At 37.2% G+C, this 26,653-nt stretch overlaps 1 protein-coding gene across 1 annotated transcript in view; it reads right to left on the bottom strand.

Moving 5' to 3' along the window:
* UNC79 (unc-79 homolog, NALCN channel complex subunit) overlaps window positions 1-26,653 on the bottom strand; it is a 106,975-nt gene that overhangs the window by 8,582 nt on the left and 71,740 nt on the right. Inside the window, 12 exon segments of the mRNA XM_031066324.1 lie at window positions 491-677; window positions 2,294-2,469; window positions 5,895-5,984; window positions 8,406-8,483; window positions 12,232-12,336; window positions 17,733-17,843; window positions 18,438-18,506; window positions 20,100-20,273; window positions 21,096-21,181; window positions 21,266-21,378; window positions 22,327-22,365; window positions 26,334-26,474. Coding sequence (XP_030922184.1) covers window positions 491-677; window positions 2,294-2,469; window positions 5,895-5,984; window positions 8,406-8,483; window positions 12,232-12,336; window positions 17,733-17,843; window positions 18,438-18,506; window positions 20,100-20,273; window positions 21,096-21,181; window positions 21,266-21,378; window positions 22,327-22,365; window positions 26,334-26,474 — 1,369 coding nt within the window.

Below are 26,653 nucleotides of genomic sequence, written 5' to 3'. Positions count from 1 at the left end.
ATAAAAACCTGGTTGGTGTCAAAGACCGTTGCTATATTTGTGTTAAACTACTGTCACAAATGTCTTATAATCTGTAATAACTCTTCTTGTCCTGAAAACTTGAAGAAAAAAGTTGTACTTGAATCATCACTGTTTGTAATTATTTTGATCATAAAATTATTTACATGCTATCCAATGCAAATATACAACACAAATAAATAACTATCTGAGATATTTTCTACAGAGATGATCACTGCTAAAGCTTTAATTTGGAATTCAGTTTTTCGTTCCTCACTCCTGTGTTCAGACATTTTGAAATAACCAAACCTCAAACTTAAGTGTACTAATTTCATCAGTCTTCTAGGCAGGTAAGAAAAACCATACAGAGATTTCTCTCCCTGGGTCCTGGGTTTTATTAAGCTTTTACCCCTCCTTTTATCTTACTAAAAATAAATGTTTGCAAAAAGGCCAATACAAAACACATCTCTACTTAAAACACATAATCCCTTACCTTTGATTGCTCTGGAAACCCAATCAGAATAACAATAAGGTGGTCAGCAATTTGTGAACCTGCATCCAGTGGAATAGGCATGCAAGATGATGGAGAATTTGGACAGACAACATTGTGTGTCAGAGACCCCAGAAGTAGCCAGGACAGCAAACGAATGTGTGAGACACATTCTATGAACTCTTTGGGCCTGTCAAGAAAGAGCAGATTTTACAATGATACTAAGTTTTCTGGCTTTCCCCAAAATATGGAGTCTCCTTATGCACATTTGGCAGATGCAGTCTCAGTGTGCTGGAGACACAGATCATTGGGAAGATTCCAACCACACAGAACTTGGTGGCTTTGACATACCACATACAAGTCCAATAGAACCTATTTGGTGGGTCTAAGAAACGGTCTCTATAAAAGGTTAAAGCATTCACAGATTCATTGCTCCCATACAGAATGAGTTTTTTACACAGATATCAGATGGGAAGGATTGCCCAAGTGGAAATGCTCCTTTCAGCTCCCCTGGACAACACAGAGCTGCCTTACCTCTGCTGTGTTCCACCTCCACTGGTAAAGCAGAGTTAATTTCTGTGTTCTTGGGCATCTCCTTAAACATTTGGATGGTGTTTTTGAGGGCAGGGACAATGCTTTTTTGTGATACTTAAGTATTTGTCCACTGTCTAGTGCAGTGTCTGATTGCAAAGCAGTGTGCCTAATCTAAAAAGGAAGAGTCCTTTACTGGTAACATCTTGTCTGTCCCTTTGCTGCTTCCAAGCTCTGACTAAATACTCATTTGAATTCATAGGCACAGGAAAAAAATAATTGTTTTTCCATCAATAAATCACTATTTACTAGGCCACTCTCCCTGCTGATTTTAGTTTCTAATTTGATGTCATTGTCAAAGACTCATAGTACCCAAGAGGCATTCCAGTAATTTTTGGTTTTTAATGAAATCTGATACAATGCTCTTCCTCATGTCCCTATAGAATCTTAAAGTAACTCATTACTTTCAATTCAAAACATGTGTTCCTTTTTTTTTTTTTACATATAAGAAACTAAAGTGCAAGGATTTAAGCACTCCGAAAGCAGATAGGCTCCACATAAATGCACATGCAGATGTATCTAAAAGGACTGGAGCCTAAACAGCTTAGTCCCCAGAATCCTGGACAGGTAGTTTGGGACAAAGCTGGGACAGGAACACGGGTTTGTTGAAACATAATCCAGTTGCCTACACTCAAAACAAGTCACTTGTTGTCACTGTAACACAAGGGAGAGTACTCCCCTTTTTTTTCGAAATTAAAAGACTGTACACCAGGATTTCTCTTAGTGAAAAGGGACAGAAAATATGTCTTGAGCAGGATTTCTCTCATTTAACTTTAGCCAGGTGAACTCAATAGTTTATCATACATCAGTAGGCCTACACTTTAGAGTTCTCACTCATTTGTACTCCATAATTTCAAAGGCCATTTCCTGTTGTATTGTCTATGATTCAGAGAATATTTTATGTAATTCTAGGACTGATCAATTGCCTGTGCACTTTTCACTGTCTGGACCTAGACCAAAAATCAAGTTAATTTCCAGTGTTAATCCAGTCAAGCCCCTGGAGTTACCTCCACTATCCCTTTGGCATGTACTTTAAATATTTTATTGACAAACTCCTCAGTTAAGGCTCAGGGAGATGCTGAGCAGCTGGTTCAATGTCCCACTGCCACCATGTCCTACTGTGGGTCTTATCTATGGAATCTGGCAATAAAAACATAATTTTGTGAAGATTTCCAACTCATTTTAGTATTCCATTTTGTGTAAAAGTGTTCTCACCCTTGTTGCATTGCTGAAGGAGGATGGTAGAGCCAAGGCAAATACCGGATCACAGCTTTGTTGTCCCTGTGGTTCCCCCGGGTGATTTCCATAGCAGCAATCTGAGCTAAACCAACTTTCAGATGTCCACCAAATGTGTCCTCATGCAGTGGCTGAGAACAAGTCTTCATGTGACTCTGCAAGGCAAAGATCTGATTTCCTACCCAAAAATAATATTTCGCTTGAACTAAATTCTTCCAAAAACCAGCATATTCTATTTCACTCCTCCTCAATTCCTTCCCAGGATCTCTAACGGTGTCTACAAAACAAAGCTCAGAAATAGATTTTTTAAAATTCTCCAATCCCTATATTAGTAACACCAGTATGATGCAGATCTTTCCACACAGGGCCACAATTCAAAGAGGGCATAATATAATAATGTAAAGACATAATATAAATTGGGCAAAATGTATAGGCAGCTTTTGTATCAGCAAACTCAAGAGCTGATAAATACAAACTAATGCTTGCATATCCAGAGAGGTTAGGTAAAAACGAAATAATCTAACCATTTAACAAGATAGCATCTGGGCAGGAAATGCCTTCCATGTGCAATATCCCATTTACACGTTCAGAAAGAACCTCAGTTATTCTCCAGCAATATGCCTATATTGCACTACTCAGCTATATTGCACTATTCAGTTACAAATGCCTTTAAGCTCTGGCAATAAAATGGCCAAATCTCTCACCAAGAAACAGTCAAATATTTATGCTTGTAAATATAATTTATTCTGCTTTGCCAGCTTTAGGGATGTTTCATTGCTGCTTCTTGAGATACTTCTGTATTTCTATTCAGCTAACTTTGCATTACCTTCTGATACTAGACTATAACAGAACACATGCTGACTGCAGTTGCTGCTTAAAAGGAGAGCCATATGCTTTGCACAAGAAAATGAGGTCATCAGTTATCCAATTATTATAACAGGATAAAAATCAGTGAACCAATAATATTTTTGTAACAGATAAGTATCTGACCACAGAAACTCACACTCTCAAATTGCACTTACTTAAAGTCTCTTTGAAGAGAAAAAAACCCCTATGTACCAGCATGAATATTTAATAACTTTTTTATACAGACAGGTAAAAAGGATAAACAGTTATGCAGGCAGATATATTATAAATCTTCAAAAATGGTGGAATTTTCTAAATAAAATCCTGCCAAGCTTTACCAATTAAGATGTTATGTCAAAGGGAAAAAGAAACCATAATAAACTGAACAGAAACGGTACACTGAAATGAGATTATCTTGAGAATTAACATTTATACCTTTTTTTATAGTGCAGTAGTTCCTAATATACAGCACTGAAAATAATTAGCCTCTTTCAAAGAAATTATTCTTGGATACACAAAAGAAGATATTGGATATAAACAAACAACTTTAACTAGGTCTGTTCTCTGAATTCCTACCGAGAGTAAAAATTTCCAATTTGAAAACCAACATTTGAAAACCATCTTCTGCTGTTGGGATTGTTACTGGTCGTGTATATCATATAGGATTCTTTGTTAACTATAACCCCAAATGCTGCTGATAATACACACTTGTAAGAAATTGTACAACCAGATGATCTTAGAACTCATTTTCTAGAGAGCAACACTTCCGTTAATAAAACCCAAGCAACGTAAGTAAATATATGAAATGAGCTTGCAAGAATTTGAATCTAGATGCTGTGAATTTGTTTGAAGTTCTGACTATTTGTAGACTTAGAAATGCTTACAAATATTTTCTCAAACATGCTGAAACCACAAAGTTCTATCTGTTTAAATAAGATCTGCCTTTTAATTTCATAAGACAGAAAAGCTTATTCTTTGCAATACATAAAATTATGGTCATATCTGATTCTCCTATTATGCTAATTTGTCCTCAGATTCCTGTATTACATGGCTGAATCAAAACAACATGGAATTTCTGGCTTCGTTTTAAATGGCCAAATGATTGATTTGGGAAGCTTCTTGTCCCATTTCAAAACATGAAAGGGAAAAACCAGGTAAAGTTTTAGTTCAAGTTCTACCTATATCCATATATAAAATTTTTAAAAATAAATAGTCCCACTGAAGATAAGAAGTAATCACCAGACTTCAGCAATTAAGAACAATTCTAAAAATCAGACTACAGCTCAAGGGAGATGAGCAGAATGGGAAAGTCCAAATGACAAAGTTTTCTACAGAAACATTTACACAGGAGAGAGGATACCTGCAAGTATTTATAAACAAATTTTCCCCATTCCTGGTTTCACGTAAGCTGATTTTTTTTCCTGTGGAACCAGCAAACCAGATGTATCTCTTGCCTCACTTATGATTCATTTGCTACCTATTCTGAAAGCAGTTCTGAACTTTAACAGAAATGGGTGAATAACTTGAGAGGATAGAATGGGAAGGCAATCCAATTCAACTTCAAATGATTAATTACTTTATGCTTTGAAGTAAATTTCTACTCCAGCATAACACGCTGCTTCCCTTAGACTATTTTTTTTTAATTCAAAGGAATTCATGGCCAACAGGGTAAGAATTTAGGAAAAGGGATATCTTGTCCAGTAAAATACAGTTACAGAGAGTTTCAAGACACAAGTTTCAGTTTAGCTGGGATTCTTCTTCCTTTGTGGTAAGTATTATTTAACATGCAATATGGTTTCCCCTCTGGGGCATAAGGTGGATTTGAGGGGCCAGAGAGACAGCAAACAAGTGAGTGTGTGAGAAACTAGTAGGGTAAAAATTCTCATCTCATTGCTTCAAAAATGAGCTTCAGAGCAGCAATGTTACTTAGGCTATTTATTTTTCAAAACATTTTAGAGAATTTCCATTCTGTAGGAAATTTAACAGGAACATGAAGTTTCTCCATGAAATAGGAATTCTAGGTTTTGATAAGCTAATGATTACTGGGATCTTTTTATGAAATGCATTCCTAAATAAAATATTTTATGTTAACAGAGGTCTTTTCCTATCACTCCTCTTAAAAATTTGTCATCCAACTAATATACAGAAACCAAAATGCAGTTTGGACTACAACTGTAAGAGCCATTTGGTTTCTCCCCACCTCAACAGAATATAACCTGACAATGAAAATAACAGCATCCATTAAGAAAAGGACACCCCCTTTTTTTAGGTCAATTACTGCATTTTAATTACCTCTGAACTTCCAATAAATTTAAGAGTATGTTTGTATCTATAAGAGACACAGGATTCTTCCACAGGAGTTTACTTAGTTGTACAGGCAGAGTAGAGTTTTATTCTTCCCTGGGTTATATTAAACACAACTACTTCTAACAGTGACTTTGGTATGACATTTGCTTATCATCATCATTTCAGAAAAATCATGCCTGCATTTTTATTATGTGCTCATGATATTAGAATCAGCCTCCATTTCAACATCACATAAGCTACTTTTTACTGGTGCCACAGAAGTCTCTAATCTATAACAGCACCAATATTTTTTTACAAGAGAAAGAAAAAAAACTTGTCAGTCACTCTCAATTACTTCCTACTGTGTCTCCCAGGCAGGTTTCTTACAGAAAACATATTTTTGTCAAAAAAACTCATGCACTTTACATCAATATATGCCAGAACCAACCTTCAATTTGGTTAAGGTATGCATATCTGCAATGAAATCCAGCACTTCCCCAACATACTGCCGCATGCATTCCATTGCTGCTGTTCCACACTAAAACACAAAAGTAAGTTAATGTACCGGGTTTTGCTCAACCAGAATACAATTAGTCTGTCTCAAATTCTTTATTTTCCTTTTTAGTTAAAATCATTAGTAATAGGTATTCTTTGATGTTCTTCTTCTCACTGTATTATCTCCTCTTATCTGATTATATTATGAGAAGATAGCCCAGCTGCAGTAATTTCTTCATGCATCATAAAATACTCTTATCTATGACAGCAATAAAAGATCTACTGATGAAACTTTCAAGAATATTCTGGTCATGTCATCCTGAAATTTACAGTGGTCCAGAATCAAAGTCTTAAAAACTCATGAGAATTGAACAGCTCAGTTTTTCAAGCAGCTGAGCATTTCTGCAATAGGAACCAGTTACAATCAAAGAAAACAAAATTCAGTCACAGGCACAGATGTCCTTATTTCACATTAATCACAATGGAAAAGCAGTTTAAATAACTTCAGGTCTTTTATATGCAAACATCACTAAAATGAACATCACTGAAATGTGTTATGTTTTTTCCTTTACACAAAAACCAATGAATATTTCCTGTGTATTCCTGAAGAAAAAGCATTCAAAATACAGCATCTTAATGGCACTTAAGCTATGCAGTGTTCCTGTTAGATCATAAAGGTATAAGCTTACTGAGAAGCCACCTGTGCCAGAGCAAAAACAACCTCAAAGGGAAAACAAAGGGACTCAATGTGGTGCTTGCTGTATTTGTGCACTACAGATTTTCATAATCCTTTTCCTAGAACAGTGAGAAATGTGAATCTGGCCCTCAGCAAGCACAAGATGAGCCCGAGGTGCATAAAGCAGTCAACAGAACAAAGCTGTCAGATTAAATAAGGGCTTTGAATAGATCAGAGAGCCCTGCAGGGAAGCTTTCCAAAGGTGATGCTACCGACCCACTAGGTATCACATAAACCTCTGTTTATATGTTAATAGTCTGAGGTGAAGAAAATGCTACCTCAATTCAACAGGAACTATGGATATCTCATTCTTGGGGTCAAGTAAAAGAAATGCTTAACTTTTGAGGCTAAATGATCACATTATTAAATTAGATATCTTTTTGAAGTCATCAAAATCTACTTTGTCCCAAGTCATAGGCTCAGGGCAGAGCACTGCAGTAAAGTTTACAGAAGAAAACTACTGTTCTTTGACCTCTTTTTGATTACCTGCACTTTGAAGCATAAAAGCTGATTATCCTATCTGAGCATACAAATGAACTAGATTTAGTTTTAGTCACAGAATTATTAAACAACAGTTGAGTTTTAGTGGCTGAAATCTGAAAAACTGTTAGAATTCTATATTTAAAACAACTGACCTGGGCACTCCTCATTTTTGTATGTTCCCTTACTATGCCACCTCCTGGCTTTTCAAATGTTGTTCAGTTTCCATGACAGAATAAAAACCAGTAAAATATAGTCATTGGGAACCCTGTCAGTATATCCTCCATCCAGTTTATGTGGACTAAGGATTTGACCTGGGTTCTAGAATATTGAATAACAGAATTATGAAAGAGGCTACACTCCAATCTCTGAAAAGAAATGCTCAGTTGCACAAGACTTCTCTCCAACAACCTATTCCGTTTCATGCAAGCAGTAGGCAGCCTAATTTTCTATGTTTTCTTCTGAAATGATCATGTTCCTATCACACCTTGTAACAGCAGTATTAGTCTATCTATTCAAAGCAAGTATAAATTAAAATATCCTGTTAGGAGGAAAGGTATTATTAAAGATTGGCATTTTAAAAATCACGCACTTCAGAAGATACATGGGAAAGATCCTATTAAATCATCCCTAAAGCTGACACACACAAAGGGAAACAAGTTTTCCTCACTCAGCTTGTAAAGCAAACCTTGGCTAACCCTCTTCCATCTGCTTGGGTACTCAGTCACATGTGTCATGGAACAAGTCAAGACCTCTCATTGTGCTACTTCCTCCCATATTCACCAGGGCACTCGTTCAGTGCCCAGGCAAGGAGTACTTGTAATTTAGTGGCACTCATCAGCAGGATATAGATGAATGACTTACACATTACTAGAAAAATACCATTAACTCCCTTCTTTAATCAGGTAATCTTTTGTGAGAATGGAGGCAATGGCTTGTAGCTTTCCATCCTGTTACCATTTTTTGATGCATTCGATCTTTGATTTGTCTTTTTGAGCACAGGTTCCATTGAAGTCAGTTACATGACTAAAGGTTATCAGTGAAAGCAAGGAAAGCAACATCAAATTCAGAACTTTTCCACTGTTAATAAAAAGAATGAAGCATCTCAACCTTGCCTGTAATCCATCTTGCCAATCATAGGAGAAATTAAAAGGAAAGAGCATTAAAATGAAGCAAAGCAAGCTGAATAAGATGTATTTTTTTTTAATCAGAACAGAACTAAGAAATGGACTTTGGTTCAGTACTTACTCCAGGCATTGAGGCAATCATCTGTTTATGTAGGATTGTTGACTCAGCTAGTTTTGTTCCAGCATCTGCACAAACAAACTAAGAAGAAATTAAAGCTAAGTTATTTTAAATTATTTTTTGAGGAACCTGAAGACACTAATAATTTATTCATTACTTCATTAAAATCAGTTCAGATCTCTTCTTGCTTTTATTCATAGTAATTTGCCTTTAGAGATCTCTTTCTTTATAAACAACCTACTTAACTCACCATTATAAATGAGATAATTTTCTTGAAAAAAAATCTGACTTTAATGTGCTTAATTAACACATATGCTGTGCAGAAGCAATTTGAAGAATATTATGTAACAAATCAGACTTTCCTTATGAAAAAAATATATATTTGCTATTTCTTCCATTTATCAAACGTTCCTCTCATTATAGAGTGAACCCATGCTAGAGAAGGATAAGGCAGGGTGCCATATTCTTCACTGTGATATCACAACATGTCACTGGAATTTTACAATGATGAATTATATGAAGGGGTTTGAAGTTGACAACATACTAGTATGGTGCGATATAACTTCTGCACCGTACAACATAAACAAGCTGTTTCTGAGACATGGTCAGTGTCATGCTACAGTAGAATATCTCTCATGCTTTTCTTATGCTTTTATTTTACCTATTTTTCTTGTTTCTTTTTGTTTCTGAATCCCTTGACCTAAAATCTCCAATGTCCACATCATTCATACATTAAACTTGCTAATGCTGTTATTTAATCATTATAAGCTTCAATAATGCTTTGAACACACTGCAAATGATTTGCTTGTTCCTATAACTTCTTGTCCTAAAATTATATCTGCACTTGAACAATTTTTGTCCATAGTGATGCAATATAACTTTCTTAGAAAGAGCAGACAGAAAATAACTGTCAACTGAGGTCTAAGCCTTAATCTTCCTTCTGATTAAAAAATTAATTGATACCATAGTACTTTCACAAACTGAGACAGATATTGACTACCATGTTTTATGGCTGTCTAACACATATATGTTAGCAGAACTCTCAATGATTGACTGCTCTTCATGAAAGTATTTCAAAATATCCTTTACAGTCCTAGAATTTACTCTTACACTTCCACAAGCTTTACAACAAAACAGATCAGGTACACTGAATCTTAGAGACTGACTGAACAAGCAAATTCTAAAGAGACACCAGTACAATTTGAAGTCAATGGAAATCCTGAAGATGTGTGCTGATGAAATGTGAGCAGGAGAAAAGTACTGGGAAACAAAATGCTGTGTGAAGAAGCAGTTCCTATGGAAACCCATGGAACAGCAGCATGTACATGATGGCTTTCATTTGCTAGGATAAATCAAGGAGACAGTCTTAATGTACCCTTTAGCATCCACGACACCCATGCAAAGATTGGAGTGATCTGGTTAAAAATTCTCATTCTTTGTAAAGTGGGACAAAGTTAACTCTCATCTTAGCCTTAATGTCACCAGTGACACTGATGGCACTATGTAATCTGGATAAACGTGGGTGTCAAATGTACCTTTCTAGGAACTCCTTTGTTAGTCAGCCCACGACTGATCTATCATTAAATTAAAGTGCTCATAGCTCCTTTGTTATCTGGAACAGTTTGACAGAATCTCTGTATTCTGTGTGCACTGTCTGTATAGAATCTTGCATACAGGCTAACATGTCCATGGAGACATGACTTCTGGAAATTAAAACCATTTCCGTTTGGTGCTGTGTTAACTCTGCTGTGTCTTTATTCATTCAAAAGCATACAATTTGAATTAATATCCTGGTGGCTTTGTGTGGTAAAGAGGTGAACCAATCCCTTAATTCTATTAATGGCACCAGAGAATATTTAAAAAATAAGAGAGAGATGCATTTTTACTGGTAGATTTCTTAAATTACAGTGGTGCTTAAGATGGGCTTAGTGGTTACTATGGTGTTGCAATTCCAGAGGCTGTTGAGTGATTCAGACCACATACTACTGAGAGCTGCCAATTTACAGTCAACGGGAGAAGCAGTCATCATGCCTCCAGTAGGCATCTATGGCAGATGGTCTGAATACAACCCCTATTCTTCACCACTGACTGCATAAAAACAGAAGCTGGCTGCTTTGGATGGCAGGAAATATGAATCACTTCATCAGCCTCTGAAAGAGAGACATCATAAAAGACATTTATATCCACATTAGATGCTGTTGTGTAAGGTATGAATACATCCCAAAGTGAATACAGCATATGGGAACAGTGCTAGGAGGAAAACCCAGGCAAATACCATTTTATCTTTACGAGATAAGGTGATGTAAGAGAGTTTTGGTTACTGTGTTTCTCAGGCAATTGACTCAATGTGAAGCACAAGTGTAAATCAATAAAACCCCACTGCCAAAATTGACATGGCCTGCTGGCATTCTCAAATGACAAATTCAGGAAGGACTAGACTAGGGACAAGGGGCATTGTTATGCTTTGGGGCAGCCACAGGACTGAACTATAGGAGTAATGCAGAATAATTGCTTTATTCAGTAATACATGAAAAATCAGTTCAAGTCAACAAAAACCAATGTACACGGTATAAAGGTGCATCACTGCAGCTGTAAGACAGAAAGAGGTTGGTGGTTGTTATTTGATGGTATTGACTGGGACTGAAAAAATGTAAGTTTGAGTTTAATAATAATTAACCAAAAAATACAAACTTCTGCTTTTTAACTTAAATGGATTTTAAAAAACAACCCCTAAGCATCAAAAGAAAAAAAAACCCATATTACTCTTCCCTTCACAATTTCTTCCCCTAACACTGATGGCATAATAATTGTTTTCAGAGTTATCCTAACTGCCATATTATTTCATTTGTCAGTGTTATTTCTCTGTTAACTGGAAATAATTTACTTACTATGAGTAATGTACTTACTTACTATGAGTAAGAAAATAAGTCCATAGTAAGCTACATGAAGCTTTGACCCATAATGGGAAGGTAAGGAGTGAATGGAGCTGTGATGCTGGGAGCATGGGGTATCTACATAATAAACACCTCACCTGAACCTTATGAAGTGCTATTATGCTGGTCCCTATAATTTTAAGTTTCAAATTTAAGTTCCTAACATATCATTGTTATCTCATTGTAAATGATGAGAGCCCACTAGCTGTGATTACATTTAATGGCCTTCAGCAAATTGTTTTTGAGGGACAGGCTTGTGATGCCAAACTGTGCCTTCTTGGAGGCAGAAGTTTTCACAAACCTGTATCTCATTTCCTCATATTTTCCAAAGGTAGCTTGACTCCACAGAATGTAAGCAGCAAAAGTATTGTCAATGTATTTGTTGGTGGAAAACTGCAGGTCAAAAGAAAATGGCCTTCAGGAACTGGAGACAAGCTTTCTGCCAGAAACTGAGTTGTGACCCATGATCCACTAGCAGCCCTTCCCACACAAGCTGGTGACGGGGTTTGAGGCTAGGATATAAAGAAAAGGCAGCACCAGGGGTAGCTGCCCCAACAGGACATGATATAAAACTCAATGGACTCAACCCTTATGGGTCCCTTCCAACTCAAGATATATTCTGTGATCTTCAACATAACAGCAGTGATGCACAGGTCATTATCATTATGAGAAATTTGGATTCCAAATTTAGTTTCTCACATTTTAATGTAGCAGCCTAACTTTATGCACCAATGCATACAAATGCAACTGGATTTGGATTAAAAAAGTTCTTGTTTCCCCAGACATTGCTGGTACTTTCTGTAACCACGTTGGACTCAGTTCTTCAGCCTCTGCCCCACTCCCAAACCTGGGCCAAGCCAGGATCAGTATGAGAACTACATCAGAATTTCCTGTACCTGCACCAACAGCAGCAGATTCATGTCTGGTAAGGGCGACTTCAACTTGAGTGCTTGCAATAACTCCAATATAACACAGCGTGTCAAGTAGAACTTGTCCCTTTCCTGCAATAAAAAAACACAGAATTATGAATGCCCTGAAATTTACTGACAGCCCCTAGTAAACCATAAGATACTTTTTATCTAAGTTTGAGAATAACAAAATTACAAAAATGTACTTGTTTCTGCTGTCTAAAAAAAAAAAGCCAACATCACTCATAATTTATATAATTCTACAGACTTAATGAACAGACATCAATGAAGGTGATTTTTCTTTGCTGTTTCGTCAGACATTGTATGCAAGATTTAGTACTTCATACATGAAATAGATAGATTTTATAAAATAGTTATAAAACCCAGGTATGCAAACACAGCTTTCCTTAAGTAGTCCCATGAAAAGAGAAAAGAGGAAAGCAGTAAGAAACGACACACAAGCACAAAACTGGCATAGTATTTAGCATTATTCTTCCACTGAAGCTGCCAAAACCTGTCTATATTTCACCATACTCTCTTTCTGTTGTTATTCCCCTTTAAAAAAAGAGTGCCTCCACTACAGCTGCTTGGACCATCTATTTCCACTCATTAGACTGGCAGTACTTTTCCACTTCCACAGTAAAAACAGTCTTGGCTACAGCTGCTACAACAGAAACAACTTAAAACATAGGGGGAAATCAGCCAGTGGAGATTAGAACACAGAAGTCTAAGAATAGAGTTGTAGGGCTGAGTCAGCAAGGAGGTCCAAGAGATAAGATGGCCTTGTTATACCTCTTACTTTGACATTCTCCAACTTTAGACAGTAAGATAAAAACATCAAACAAATCCATAACTTGCTACTGACCACAGCAACTCAAGAAGTTTGATAAGCAGGAGTGCCATGCTCTATTTCAGACAACCATTAGTGATGAAATAAATGGTCTAATAATGAGAGCATATCCAAAGTATGCTTAAAATCTAAAATCTGGTATCCTCCATCTTGTAATCCCACTCACTTGCCTGCTCACTTACGTTAAATGTGTGACAATTTCTACTCAATCAGGGCCTCAGTTTCTCCACAAAATCTGCAAAATGGGATTATTTGTCTCTTCCTCAGAGAAGTTTAGTGAGGTTCATTAGTGAGAGACAATTTGAAGGCCCCCTCCAGCTGCACACAGGAGAAGCTCAAAGTGAGAGTGAGCTTTTGTTGCAGCAGACCAAGCTGTCACCATTGCTCCTCTTCAGAGCACTGCTGTTCCCACACTAGCTGTATGGCATGCTGTCTAACAAAGCTTGCAGCAGCAGTGCATGCCTCCCACAGCACCTACATATCTCTGAATGAAAACAGATTTTAAATATCAGGCCTTGATCTGAGAGAAGGTGCCAAAACAATAGAATGGTGTGCATTCCATGGAAGTTATGATGCCAGTCTGTGAACCAAGAGGCCATACTTCAAACTCCTAGTTTCCTCTTCAATTACATGGAGTGTGCAGACAGATAACACATTTAGATGACAGAATGGGTCCCAAACTGCAGTCCTTGTCCTTGTCTGACTATACTGCTGCAGTCTAGGCAGCTAAAATTGCAGGAAGCTAACACTCCAGAATCAGCTTATTATGAAACCATTTCTTGAGGGGACAAATATTCAAAAGTCACACATTCCACATGCATGAGTGCTGCTCTGATAAAAAATATACAATATAAGAATATCCAGGAGAGGTCAGATGGGAACAAATGTCTTCAGTAAGTTATCTCCAACAAGGCCATAAGCAGAAGCAAAAGAATAAGAACAAGGCAGGCATGTATAATTTCACCAAATATTTTCAGCTCAGGGAACTTCTGAGCTCAGAGTGGTTTCTGTATAATTCAAAACTCTCAATGTATTTCTCTTCCACGTAATTGTCCATTGACCTCTGGGAGTCATGCCAGCCTTTAGCACAAATGGTAAAGAGTCACACGCTGTTGAAGAATCACTTCCCTTTACTTGCTTTCACTAGTTCCTATAAACTTAGTATGTTCTTTACACTGGAAAGGAATGAAATTACCTATCCCTGTCTGGATCACTTGGGACCTTGCAGACCTCTCTCACATTCCCATCAGGTCCTGCTCTTTCAGACCAAAGAGTCTGAACTTCCTCTGACACTACAATATTCTGAGTGGGAATGGAGAACTAGAATGGTGCATAATACCCACAGTGTAAACAAATCCTGATTACTTGTTAGAATTCCCCAGGAAGAGTGTCCCTTCCCACCATCAAATGCCTTCCCAGACCAGTGCCATACTCAAGTCAGTTGACATTTACATCCCCTCCAAAGAGTGGAGAGAAGTTCCTATCAGTAACCCAGTCCAGCAGCCTACACTGGACTGAAAAAGAAGACATAATTCTTTCAAAAGCATTCAGCTATTTTACATACCAACATCTATGCTATACAGGATATAATGGGGCCATAATAAATTGCTTTTTAGAAAGGAAGCATAAGATTCATGAACCCCAGCTTTTCTTGGCTTTAGGGATAATACAACTGCTAACTGCCTCTTTCTCTAAGGAGTCTCCTATCTCACAGTCTAAACTCTTAAAGTTTGTTAAGCTCATGTGGTGAAGAGAGATTGAGCAAAATCAGGCAAAATGGTTTTTTGACATCTGATCTCTTACTTCCTGCACTGTACATCAGGAGTCAGGAGTGGTTACACATAAGTCAATGGCCCAAAGTATCCTTCCTACTCAAGTCTGCTTATTCCTATCATCCTGCTGGTGATAAATATGTATAAACTTTATATTCGGCCAGAAAGCCATTGCTCCTTGAGAATAACATCCAGGGGAGCCATATGTATAAATCTGATACCAGAAGAGTCAGGAATACACTATTTCAGCCACTGTTCAGCCAAATTAACTCTCTCACGTGTCTATGTATCCCTACAGAAAATGGCTTTGCAACCCTCAAATTGTGACTAACCACATGTTAATATTGAGAACATTAAACTACTGAAGTTCTAGTAGTACCTCAGGGTCCAAACTTAGTAATAAGAGTAAATTTCGATCTTTAATGGAGATTGCTATCCTCCATGTAAGGCAGTATAAAGCAAAAATCTTTATTTTATCACTGCTGCTACTGCAGTAAGTAAAAATACTGAAGATCTGCCTCTTAATATTCTTTAAAAATTCAATAGAAAAATCATGTGGCATTCTGCATTTACTCAATAAGGGACAACAGAACACCAGCAAAAGGCTAAGTTTAGATTCAAGCTTCTGCAGTTCTAAGAGATAAGAAAGCCAGAAAGAGTCCATTTAGGACCTTAAGACACTTGAAAGGAAAACTAAAGATAAGATAACAATCCACAGAAGAGATGGTACTCTCAACTGGGAGTTCCAAAGACACTGAAAGAAACAAATTGCTGACCTGGAACAGAAACTCAGACAAGGAAATATCAGATTGACGTGAGTCTTCAGGCTCCAAGACAAGAGAAACTCAGATATTCCTGCCATAGGCAATTAGAAAAATGTTGGGTCTTTTTTCCTAAAGAAAAGATTTGGAGTGGTTGTACAGCATTGACCTCTACAAAGTGCATGTTGGAGTAGTTTGCTCTTTGAAAAGACAAGAATCCTCCACAGCTTAGCTGAAAGTTGCTGTTTTGTTCCAGTCAGCACACTCAAAGTTGCAAAACAAGCAATTACATTTGAATAGTTTCAATGCTCACAATTATATTCCTTCTGGAATTCACTTCTAAGTGGTCCTCTACCACAACACTCTTATTTACATACAGTGACTTCCACTGTAGAGAAACACAGACATCATAACTGATTTGGTGTTTTTTCTAACTGCAGTCATTAATTTGACACTTCTAAGGCAAAACTACGGTAAGCTTTCAGAAATAGCAAAGATAATGTAGTGTGGAGTTCCACTAAATTAACTATTCTGTGGCCATACAATGCAGAACATTCACTAATGCTTCCATTTCTGGGTCATCAGGTTGCATTAAACTAAATCAAGAAGATTTACCAAGCACTGTAATCCAAGCTTCCTGTGTGCAATTAAGTACTCACTACATTAACAGAACAATCAACCAGGCAGCATACAAGATACACATGTGGGTTTTCCAATACCATGGTTTTAACTACACTTCTCTGAAACTGCAGAGCCTGAGGAAAGTGAAAAATTTCCTGTAGGTCATGATTTGCTTTAGCAGATATACAAAACACTCTGATAAGACCACAAATGCAAGAGGGATATCTTTGCTTCTGTTTTAAATGAGGCTTTTCTGTTTCAATGAAAAAAAACCCCACTATTAGACTTCAAGTTAACATTTTACTCACTTTGCCTTGCCCAAAGCCTTAACTATAGATACAACTCAAAATAATTCCAAAAGCTAGGCAATCTCTTCTGTATTCAGGATTATTCCACAGCATAAACTCTTCTCTTTCAAATTAGACAAAAAGTCAGAACTTGTTTGCTGTCATTAAACATACTGTTACTTAATTTCTATTTAATGCTTCAAGCCATTACATTTTGTAAAAATGTTTCTTATTTTCTTGTGGCGCAGTTTTTCTGTGAGTGTCATTGCTTTCATCATTTCTTCTTCACTGTTTGTACAGTGATATTTTAAGTCTTAACAAGACTGAAAGTATGCATGTTCCAGTTGTACATTATCAAAACAGAAAATCATGTAGCTACTTATGACAGAGTGTTTCCTGAGGATTAATTACTGTTCTGACAAATGTAGCAAGGATGGAAAACTGTGCACTCGGCAGCTAAAGCAACATTTTTGCTCAGTACCTTGACAATTTACGTAATGGAGTATATACGACCATGGGTTCCATTGCTTTTTTGTAGTTAAACTTCTCACTGATAGCTACAAAAATGAAGCTGAGTAATAACTGCTATTTGTACACCATAGCTTTCATCCAGGAATCTTTAAAACATTTTAAAAGTGTACATATACTGTTCTCTTTTTTACACAGCAACAGCCATGCATGCCAAAGGAAAATACCCAATACAGAATGAACAGGATCTAAGATGGTAAGCTCCTAACTTGGAGTTTTCCATTTTAGTCAGTTGTCTACTGCTTCAACCAACAGCTGTGCCCTCAAAAGGCACTACCAGGAATATTTAAGTTTTTACTCACAAGTGTGACTGGCTAAACTTGTGTACTAGGAAAGATATGACTGTACAGATATTTTAAGTGATGCATGAATACCAGGTATCTCACCAGTATGAGAAAAAAGTCCAAGTCCCAAAATCACATTAAAAAACTTTTCTGAGCAACATCTGCAGCAGGTTCCCATCATCTGTGTCTTTACTGTGAATGTAAAACTCAGCATTATTAAAAGGCACTAAACCATGATCACTACTTGATTAACCAAACTATGTTAAAACTGTTGACAAGCCTGATACTTGATACTGATTCCATCTTTATTTCCAAACTACTTGTGGGAAGCACTACTTTGTCCTATTTTCACTTGTCCCTAAAGGAAGATACAGTGTCACTGTTACCTTGGTGAAGGCTCGGTAGCACAAACCACACAGTTCCACCAGGTAGGCCAGAGTGAAGACAGCATTCTGAATTACAAAACTCAGTAATTTTGAAAAAGGTTCCAGAAGACTCTGCAATGACATGTGTTACAGAAATCAATAACCCATAGTCCAAAACAGCAAAGAAGCATTCCAGCTCTGAAATGCCTGAATGGAACAGCATTATTTTTAGCTCAGAGGCTGTCTGCCTGGGATTCACACCGTTTTGGTGAAACAGCTGTATCATATGCCTTCATGCTTCTGTCAGAAGTTAGAAACAAAAAGTTAGAAAATAGTTCCACTTGTGACACAGTGTTTATAAGAGATGCTGTATAGTTTATGCAGGAAAACCTCACTGACTTCAGTGGAATTGTACTGACAAACGTCTGAGGAAGCTCATTAATCTTTTTTTTTTTTAGAGAAAAAAAAAGAAGAGGGGGGAAAAAAAGAAAGAGAACATCAAATCTTTAAGAAGATATACATTCACACCCACATAAGAATGTAATTCTACCCCCACTTCACCGTAACCTAGATTCCAAAGCTCTTATCATTCTCCAAACAGTATTGGACTACACAATTTTATGCTTACATATAATGCTCTCCTAGCCAGGGGAAATGAACACATTCATACAATTGCACAGGCTGGCTGTATCTGCAGCAATTGAATTTTGTCTTCCTGGAACTTACCCTGGTGGCACTAGTGGTAGGTATCTTCAACAAGCAAATCATGATTCTTAAACTAGAGTCTAAAGAACACTGAACATATTTGAAGACAAAAAAGAAAAAGAAAAGAAGTTAGTGCCCTTCTGTGTACATATCTTGCTTATAGTATAGCAGCTATGAATAACCTACAAGTGAAATCTGAAAAATGATCCCTGATGATTGATTTTTAATTACCTTCTCTAAACTGGCTTATCCTTGAACACAATCATGCCTTCAGTGGTAACATACACAGCATAGGTGCACATCATCAATCTTATTTTATATGTCTGTGCTTGTTTTGGACTATGATATTTTCCCTTACATATTAAGGCATGTCACAACCGCAACATTGGAATATGCCCTGTCACCAGCTGTTTCAGATTCCTGAAGTTGTTCCTTATGATGTAATCTTTATTTTAAGTAAATCACACAGGTTACAGCACTGAATGGACTTTTCAGGATCAATCCATTGTCTTGCCTCACCCCTGCTGTAAACATCTATAATATCAAAGGGTCCCCTATGACCCTAAAGAAAAGAACAGGAGATTGAAAGCTCAAGAGCAAGCAATTGCTTTACTTGTATTTGCTAATAATACCTCCAATGAATAAAAGGGAAATCAGAGTAAACCCTCCACCTAAAGGTTCTGTGAATGGTGGATATGCAGTTGGAACCACTAAGATCCAATTAATTTGTTTTTATTTATTTCAGTTACATAAGATGCAGCAGATTGGGGTGGCTAGTACACTGAGGGAATAGTTATTGCCTTTTGGCTTAGTAAGTGCTGAAGGATAATGCCACAATTTACCAAAATCTAAAGATGTTTCAAGATCTGACTATTGCAAAATAGTGCCAAGGAATTTAATATCATTCATGTAGCCAGGTGGTGACAACCAATTTAAAAGACAATGTTATCAGTCACCAGTTTAGATTTTGGATCCCTCAGCCCATATAGAACAACACTGCTTTGTACAGAAAAAATTACCACTGGGTTCATTCACACCATAGCAAACAGATTAAGTGCATCGGAATTCCATTTAATTTACTGGAGTCTACTGGAAAGACTCAGAAGTTTTTACTGTGTTTGCTGAAATATACACACCAGGAGATAAGATCCTGCTGTACGTCTTCTGAGCTCAGAGCTCAGAGCTTCTGGATTCAGTTTCTGTAACAATATTCTATGACAATCAGAATTACAACCTGGTCAGCCAAACAGGCTAGCTCCAAGTCCCAATAGTCTAAGTTCCCTCTGCCTGTCTGACTATGGTGTACTTTCAGCAAATTAATTAGGTGCTGCTGCTTCTTAAGAGTTTTATTTAGTTTCAACAGTTAGAACCAGATGGATTTTCGTTGTCTAAATACTGATTCTCTCAAATGCAGTATTCTAATCCGACAGAGATAGGGCATAGAAAATGCATAGGAGAAAGAAGTGAAAAGTACCCTGGTCAGAGTTGCTGCTGTTACCCACAGAAAACATAATTAAAGGAATGAATCAGAGATTCAATAAATCCAGTCCTCTGGAAACATCAGCTGAATCATTAGGAAACATTCACACCAACCCACTCTGACTGGTTATCCACAGTTCATGCAGTTTCAGTACATTCTGACCAATGGCAATATAGCTTGTTTCAGATGCCCACACATCATACCTTAAGAGGCAAAACACATGGGAGTTTAGTAAGGAAGGTCTGAAACTGATTACTAATTGTGGTCCAGAGGTTGCTGGGGGAATCCATCGGCAAGGCTTCCATAAAGGTAGCAATGTTTTCCAAACAGCGGAGCATCGCACCCCCTGCTGGCAAATTCTTCTTGTTGTTTAAACCCTGGGAAAGGAAACGAGAACTGTGAACCATCATACACGTGCAGAAATGGTCCCTGACACGGCATTTGGAAGTGCTGAGTTTGAGACCAAATACTGCATGCTTTTTCTACTGTGTTAATGATAGTGTTGTGCTGGGAATTTGAACTGTGTATGTGAAAGTTAGTCTAGAGTTCCAAAGCACTGACCAAAAGATTTTGAGCCTAAATGTTTTAAGCAGGGTCTTAACTCATAATCTGCTTAGACTGGCATGGCAGTAGAAAAAGCAAAACTAAAAGTATTCAGGAGCATATTTTTCATGTTTTCCTTTCAGTTTCAAAGAAGGTATGTTCATTAATGTTCCATAGACCATGTATGCTTTTGTGGCTTGTGTCCTAGGGTGAGGCCTGAAAAGACATGAGCAGTTTTAAAGTGATGCCAACATCTTTTATGAGGCAATTGCCATGTTCTTGGAGGAACAGGACACATGCAAGTGACTAGTTCCAGCAGGAGGAAAAATGGTACAGTAGAAATAAGCCAGCTGCAGAGAAGGAGTCAGTGAAAGGTAGGCAATAGATTTTTGGAATATTAAAGAGAAACTGTCATCAGATAAAATGAAGAGGGAGAACTGAGATGTATGAGTAGAAGTGGTCCTGAAAACAAAAAGCAGTGCTTGGGGAAGGAATGGGACACCCTACCAGCGGTGAGGACAGCCTAATTACTTCCAGGGAGGACAAAACAAAAATTCAATGTTTTCGATGAAGCAAGTTTGAACTTGAATGAGGAGAAATGACCCTGATAATGCTAATAAAATTAGCATCACTAACACAGCCAATTGTCAACATACCTCTAACAGCTGGCTCAGAGCAGCGATGGAACTCAGCTCACTGAAGTCCATCAGAGACGTAGCCAAGGTCCGTAAGAAGCTTCCATCTGAAATTTGAATGATATTCTTGCACTGGCTGTTCATACAGAGGGAACTGAGGGTCAGAAATGCACTCAGGTATCGCACATTACCTTTAATAATGCTCTGGAAGAGCTGAGGGAAGATGCCATTGGGAGCCAGCTGATGGAATACACAACGGAGGAACTGCTTGGCCACACCTGCAGCATTTCCAGGGATCATCATGCTGAAAATGAAGGCAAAAGAAGACAAAAATTGCATTGCAGATTAAACACTTGTCATTGCTGACTACATGGAGGAAATAAAGATGCTTTTCTTTTTAATTATGGAATTGCTCAGTTATGAGTGAGACACTCAAAAGCAGAAGTGTCCTGATCCTGAAAAAAAGTACAGCATGTTGATTTCATCACTTGAGCTCAACTATGAATAGATAAAAAAATTAAATATACATACTTAAAGTATTTGTCTCAATAAATATCTCTATTTTTCCTGATTCCCCACATAGTTTTATTTGTGAGTCATCTGAATTTGAAATATAACCCTGCTCTCACCTTGTGTATTTCAATGACACATAATAAGGTTTCTGGCTTTTCATAAAACACATGAACAACAGGTAAACAAAAACATTATAATATTCATTTGCCTCTTGCAGTTTCCTTCAAAAGATGAAGTACTCCCTAATCATTCATAAATGAATGGTTTAATTTTAAAAGCCTAAGTATTATCTATTTACTCATAAATTGCACATCTTAACATGCTTTACAGCTTCACAAAATGAATTTATCCTATTCAGCATCTGATTTACATAATGAGGCATCACTACCAGGGATTCTCCATGGCCAAGGAGGATTCACTTGATTGAATTTATGGAGATAGTTTATCAAGATAAATACTGAACACAGAACCAGTTAGAAAAAGCTGCACTGAAATTGTGGAGACCAAACAGCATCTGAATCTGATTTTTTCCAGCTTTAACACATATGAATATGGGCTCCCATTCATCTCCAGAAAATACAGGTTATTTCAAATAAATATAAAGGGTATTTTTTTCCTTTTACTCACAAACAATAAATAACATTTTTTAAAAGTTAAATTTTGTTGATTTTAGGGTCAGGGAAGATGATGCTTTAGATTGATTGTTTCACTTTTGTCAAGGTATCCTTTGCTACCATACCTTTCAGCTTGATTAGAAAAACTGGTACTTGATGCCAACCTGGAATAAAAATAAAAAATAAATTGAAACTCATATGCTCTTTTTGTGTATGTGTTTTATTTTTAAGTATGATAATAAAGCACCATTTTAAATAAATAACACACATGAATTTTAAAGAACGTTTCAAATGTTTACATAAAGATCTTCTGAAGAGCACCTAAATTCAGAAAAATCATATTTGCATGACATAAACTCTATTCAGTCTTGCAGTCTCACTAATGCTCAACTGCTCTAAAGACAAATCTTGCTTCCCTCTAGTAGCACAAAGATAATGAAGTAATGTTTTTGCCCTACAGCATATCATGGATAACTAATTTTTTTAGAGAGAAAAAAAGTTTGCCAGAAGCTGCCTACTGACTGAATAGTTTCTGATTAATGCAGCAACACAGACTAAGCAAAAAGTCTTTGCTTGGCCCTCTAAATTGAGGCTTCTAGTTTCAGATATTGGCATCTAAATAACTAACCTAATTTCAAAACCACTAATTACCTACAAGCTCTTCCAAAGTCAGATGAGAACTACTGTATTCTCAAAAATCAGGTCATTTATTTTAGTGCCTAAATATAGACTTTAAAGTCAAATATGGGCATTCGGGGGTGAAAATACTGAACACAATCTTAAAGTAAATCATGCACTTCCATATGCAGGATAGGTAAATGAATAGAATCAGGGCTTACAATATCAAACCAAAACACCTTTAATACCAAAAGCCACTAAAAATCTGCACACTGTAAAGCCAATATAAAGATGGACACTGGAAGCATCCCTTATATACAAAACAAAATTCTTATTTTAATCTGCTGCAAACCAGTATTTCAGATGATAGAAGTTGATAAGTCTAAGGGAAAAGTTCATAGAGCTACACTATTTTATATCTAAACTTCAACGGGATTTTTTTGATTATTGATCCTTTTATCCTGGACTTAGCTGTTGCTCATCCTTGGTCACCCCCTGTTCTGAAGACAGTTTCCTCTCTAATCAACTGATAAAATCCAAAAAGGACCCTAAGGCAGCTCAGTCAAATGCAACAGCGTGAACCAAAATTACAGTGATTTTCATGAATTATGCATGACAAGCTGGAGACCCAACATACTTCCTACAACGCAATAATCCCAAACTTGATGGTGCAGGTGATTAAAGATTATATTATCTTCAGTTGTTCTGGTGTAAATCAGAAAAACACATTAGAGCTCCTGACTCCAGTATTGTTAAGAGGAATCCACACTAAAATACAACATACTATTTCTGGTGTGCAAAGCTAATTGTGGGTGAGAAAGGTCTGAAGCTACCATCAAGCAATGATGGCTTTCATTCTGGAATGATTGTAACATCAGCTGATATTAAGGCACACAAGGATTTCTGCAGAATGCAATGCGACCAGTCACAGGCCCAATGGACATGACACCCATTTTCCAAAATATGCTGAAGTACAGAAACACAACAATGTAAAGTCTTTCTTCTAAAAGAAATCAAAGTCTAATGTTTTTCTCTCCTTTTGAATGTGATAATGCAAGCATGGGGTTTGTGACAAACAAAACACTAGGTTTCCAGCTTTGGAAAAACTTCACCTGACATGAACTACAGTAAACACTTAGGAACATCTGAAACTTTCCAAAATGTACCGTCTGTATATATTTATCCTTACTACTCTTAATATTTTATTGCACAAATGCCATGAACTCTCATCATTGCCTCCACTTTGCAGACCACAAAGCAGAACAGGAAATGGATGTGTTCAAATCTGTACATGTTAGGAACAAAAGTTAAGCTTTTCACAACTCCTCATTAACTCAAGCCTAAATTTAACCTTCAAACACAGTTTTAATGCTTGGAAAGCTAAATCTCACTGGAAATCAGTTAAATAAGAATAACCAAGTCAAAAATCTTGATTAAGGAACCAGATCATAACTTTAAATGCACATCAGAGTCTTAGAAACACTTCAACCTTTAATTGTTACTAACCTGAACCCAGAAACTTTTTCCCTTCTGAAAATCCCAACAGATGCCTATCTGTGCCTGTTAGTACCCAAACAACTTTTGAAAATCTTTTTGTGTATTGTTTAGGTCCTGAAACACCTGGGCCTTCCTAAGTCCTTATTTCCCCTTCTAGGCATGAAAGTAGTAGCTCTATTAGTAAGAATAAAAGTGCAAAAAGTCTAATTCATTTTCTCTTCTGCTGTTAGATGGGTACGTGGAGCTACATATATATATATATATATATATATATGGCACCACTTGATGAAAGACACAGCAAGGTACATATATGAGGCACCTGAATGCCTTTCTGCCTATTTTGCATATTTTCAAAGTAATTCCTTTGTGGGGAGCCTCTTATTGGACTTAGAATTTGTCACAAATTGCAACCAGCAGGAACAAGACAGGACATTTACCAGGACTACCCCATGTTTCACTGGCATCTGCCTCTAAAACAATCAGCTGCCTCACTCTAAAGACGCAGCATTTCCCCCTCAAAACACAGAAAGAGGTAGCCCACTTATCCCTCATCCTTTGATAATTTATCTTCCAAATTATTTCCTCTCTGTGGCTGCAGTACTGTTGTATTTACAAGAGCCACACAGAATGGGCAGCATCCGTCTAGGTCAGAAACTCTGCCTCCATCAGAGTTAATCAGCAGAGACAGCAGGGAACTGCAGCCTTGCAATTAATGGAAATGGAGGACTTGAAGAGCTGCTGTGTTTAAATTGAATTGGGAGGTAGTGGAGAAGCAGGGCTGTGGAGAGCCATGCCCCTGCAGAAGCCACAGCCAAGCAATTTGAACTTCAGCCTCCAAAAAGAACGTGGAGGAGAAGAGCTGTGCAATGTTTCTGCATGTCTAGTGCTGCTCAGAAATTTATTCTGGAACACCCCATCACATCCATCCCACCTCTGAGGCAAGAAGTTGGGGAAATGGCTGAGACAACAACCACACAAAATTCAATGGTACACCCTAATTATCCCATGCACACTGGGTAAAAGCAACAAGAGAAAAATAATGGCAGCAAATGTTCAAAATTTTCTCAGAGACAATTTCACACAGCAGCTGGTTTGGAAGCCCAATGCAAATTTTCACCTAGCATACAAAATATGAACAGCCTGAGGAGTGTCTGGTATGCCAATGAATGATCATACCTAGGAGTCAACACTCCTCCAGGAGCAAAGTTCAGAAAAGCTGACCACATTCCTGCATAATTTCTAAAGCAGGAGCCACATAAAAGTGAAAAATTGTGTCAAAGCAGCAACAAGGGGGGAGCCAAGAGAATGCAATTTTTGTAAGAAGCACAGAAGCTGTTTATGTGCCTTACACTGGAAACACAGGGCCAAGGTACTCTAGTTGTTAACAAAGACTTCAAGAGAGCAGAAGAAAATAAAGGGAGGTTATTAGAAAAGAGAAGGCTTCGTTCAAAAAGATAAAGTCCTGTCTCAAATTCTCAAATGAAAGCAGACAAGAGCATAAATTCTGAAAAATGGGGTATAAAAAACACTAGGAGGTAGGAAAAAAAAAACAACAAAAGAAAACATTTTAAGGAGCAGCTAGCAGGAGGAATAAAAACTAACAGTAGAATTTTCTTTTCTTTCAAGGACCAAGCTTAAGAAGCACACCAATTGCTGCACCAGTTGCTGTTCAGGTAACAAACATAGTAAATAAATAAGGGTGCTGTAGAAAATCTGAATTTATTCTTTACATCCCTGCTTACCGTGGGACAAGCTGAGGCGATTCCTGAGCTGGAATTTCCTTTTGAAGGGTAAAAGGGGAGAATATCAAAGGAGCTGCCAAAAATTGAACTGACAGTGGAAGAAGTTACATAAGAAATTTATAAAATGATGAGTAACAAAGACACAAGACGGAACCAGATGTTATTCACTTAAGAGTTTTAAAATATACACCTTTGTATACTGAAGTTTATGTAAACCCAGTTCCAGGCACAAAATCCTTTCAATCTCGTTGCAGAGAGGAAAGTCCTGAATTTACCTTCCTACAGACTGCATGATGTCCAAGAGCAGAGGAGCAGCCAAGTCTGGACTGAGGTGAATGAAGGTTGAGAGCACAACTATGGCCAGGCCTAGTGTTTCCTCATCATATTCTTCAAGAACAGCCCCACAGTCATGGCACCTGCAAGGAAATTTTTAATCCTGATGTTAACAAATTTCAAACAAAGCATTACTATACATAGATCTGTGTATAATTATGTCTTTTAGAAGTATCATTACTTAGTACATTCTATTCCAGATTTATTTACAAAGACAATGTAACTGTGATCTTTCTATAATTAGTGACAGTCCATAGTTTTA

This window comes from Geospiza fortis, unplaced genomic scaffold (assembly GCF_000277835.1).
Source record: "Geospiza fortis unplaced genomic scaffold, GeoFor_1.0 scaffold23, whole genome shotgun sequence".
Classification (NCBI taxonomy): domain Eukaryota; kingdom Metazoa; phylum Chordata; class Aves; order Passeriformes; family Thraupidae; genus Geospiza; species Geospiza fortis.
The sequence above is the reverse complement of the archived record's forward strand: the minus strand, read 5'-3'. Positions and strand labels throughout refer to the sequence as shown.